General features: G+C 42.8%; 2 protein-coding genes across 3 annotated transcripts in view; one reads left to right on the plus strand and one right to left on the minus strand.

The window, feature by feature from the left end:
* LOC138044787 (vacuolar protein sorting-associated protein 41 homolog) overlaps positions 1-704 on the plus strand; it is a 42,674-nt gene extending 41,970 nt beyond the window's left edge. For both annotated transcript variants that reach the window (XM_068891215.1, XM_068891210.1), the window contains one exon: positions 1-704. This exon is cut by the window's left edge and continues 780 nt beyond it. The gene's annotated coding sequence lies outside the window, so the exon portion shown is untranslated.
* Positions 282-2,500, minus strand: part of LOC138044802 (enhancer of polycomb homolog 1-like) — a 15,679-nt gene continuing 13,460 nt past the window's right edge. The window contains exon 14 of the mRNA XM_068891224.1: positions 282-1,696. Coding sequence (XP_068747325.1) covers positions 1,606-1,696 — 91 coding nt within the window. The 3' untranslated portion in view covers positions 282-1,605. The remainder of the gene's footprint in view (positions 1,697-2,500) is intronic.

Here is a 2,500-nt window from a genome sequence, read left to right on the forward strand (position 1 = left end):
CGACTCTGAGTGTAATTCACGTGATAAGAATTAACCTAGTTCCTCAGTCTGAAGGTCGCTACTATTTTTATATTGCCCTCGTAAAAGGGGCATCCATGATTACACCTTCACAAGAGCCTGATCTTGTAAATAAGGTTTTAAACAAATTTCGTGTCATAAGGGCAATAGATGCATGCAACTGTGAACGTTTTGTGCTCACACACCTACCGCGCTTGGTTGAACAGGTGTCAAGAATCCGGCTGTCGTGCAATCTCGTACAAAGAGTGAACTCGAAAGAAGTGTTCATGTCAGCGATTTATTGTACACAAATAAGTCGAGAAGGAAATATGAAAGTCACTTTACAAAGAGTGTATTGGTTCCACATCAATTGCGTTATAAAATATAGGCCTTTTTTTCATCTAAGTAGAATATTTGGATTAAAACATCGCCTTTGTACCGAGTACGCTGGACAAAGGGAGCTGCCTCCATTTAATTGAGCTCAGCAGCTAATCAAGGACAACGCAGTTCCCTTTACGGATATTTCGTGACATTCTTGATCACAGCTGTACAATACGCGGTGCGCCACTCAGGGTAACGCAACGTCCAGTAAAGACAACAATGCTGCCCATGGTAATATCAGTCGTGCTAAACACGAGAGAGAGATGCGATGCGCGAATAATCTTCCTATAATTTTGAACAATAAATAATGTCTTAAAAACCGGGAACATTGACCGTTTATTTACCTCTTTACACTGTGATCTGCCCCTTTAATGGCAACGCAAAGCTACCCTTGTTTTCTGTTAATGACAGGGCCCTTCACTGAAGACCCAACGTGTTGCCATGTTTTTCTGATCAACCAAGTCAGACACTGAGGCGATTTCTTACTCCTAAATTTTCGAACGAGCTTGAAGTTATTTCTCTTGCAATTTTGTGTTTCTATATTATTTCCTTGAGTTAAGTTTGAGGCTACATGTAGTCTGTCCCTCTGTAACTACAACCACTCCATTTAGAAAAAAAGTTCAAACTGTTGAATAACATATACACTCTACGAAACGCGTTCGAAAAAAGAAAACTCCATAAACAAGCTTGAAAACTGTTTTTAAAAAGAAAGCAACCGAACGTTCAAGCACCCCAGCCTTTTCTGTACAGCGCCAGAGAGGAGAGTTTCATGGCTGCAGTTACAGGGGAAGACAAGCCAATTTCGTAGCTACATCCACGTCGTTGGGTGAAAGATTTCGAAAGAAACGTCTGCATTTATAAGTGATATTTGATTGACATGTCCCAGATTTCAAAAAATCCATTTCTGTGCATCATGATGTGAAGCCCGCTGTACCCTAGGAAAAGTCGAGATTTTAGTCCAGTCCATGGGGAAAACTCTTCTCCGATCCAAGGGCGAAATACTCCACAAAACAACTACTCAGTTGTTCTTCTACTTCCAACGGAGCCATTCTGAAACGCCGTTACAGTATTTTACAGAGACCAAGACCGGCTACCCATCGGACAGACTCGTATCATTTTTGACTTCAGGAGGTGCCAACATCCTCTTCGTTGCAGAATGACCCAACAACTTGCCTCGAAGAATTGCTCTATTTAAGATTCTATTCAATTATTTAGCCCTGGGATCTCTCACGTGGCGTTGGGCAAGCTATTAATTGAAGTTCCTAACCCGTCCAATGTGCTTATGATGCCGTCTGTTCTTCTGACTACATCTACGTCCCTTTGAAAAGAGACAATAATGGATTACGTATAGGTAATCGCACGTTTCCTCGTAAAATTAAGGATAAATATCACGCCCTCTGTGTTCGGTTGCATAAATTAGATTTATGGTACTTCGCGTTCATGTCATATTGTGTCACAAGATGCCGCCTAAAGGGTAAGGGTTCTGGTTCAAGTCATGGTTTGAGGGCTTCTTTGACATGCACAACAAGTAGCGTTAATCTCGTTACCGATGCAGGGGTTTCAATAGAAGCCAGTTACCGGCGGTATACCGCCGCCTGCTTTGCCTCACACCGCCGGCTAGTTTGCCTTGATTTTCACTAAAAGTGCTATCGTAAACTTGTGAAACTGCCGCCTTCAATGGGTTATCATGGACGGGCTATTTCAGAAGTTATTGAAACCCCTGCGATGAGTCTGTATTGGACAAACCGCGATTGGCATCATTAGGGAGTTTAACAACGCCACGTTTTTGAGCCGCGGACGGCAACCGGAAGTGAGCTGTTTTCCCTTTTAACTTGTCTTGTCACTACCACCTTTATATTGCTAAGTATTTTTCCACTATTAGAGATGATCAGGTTAAAAATCTGGGAGACACCATTGTCCTGACATGCGAAATGTTCATTTCCGGTCACCGTCCGCGGTTCAAAAACGTCGCGTGCGTAAACTCCCATATTATCGTGTAGTATTACCGTAACTTGCGTGGCTTGTTTAGCAGGATGGGGCGCTTATTCTTCCTTCTCTTTCTTGTTTTGACGGGTGCTCCGATACGAGCAAATACGGGGGAATTCGTGGCTGGGCTATATGG

This window comes from Montipora capricornis, chromosome 1 (genome assembly GCF_036669925.1).
Source record: "Montipora capricornis isolate CH-2021 chromosome 1, ASM3666992v2, whole genome shotgun sequence".
In the NCBI taxonomy this organism is placed as follows: domain Eukaryota; kingdom Metazoa; phylum Cnidaria; class Anthozoa; order Scleractinia; family Acroporidae; genus Montipora; species Montipora capricornis.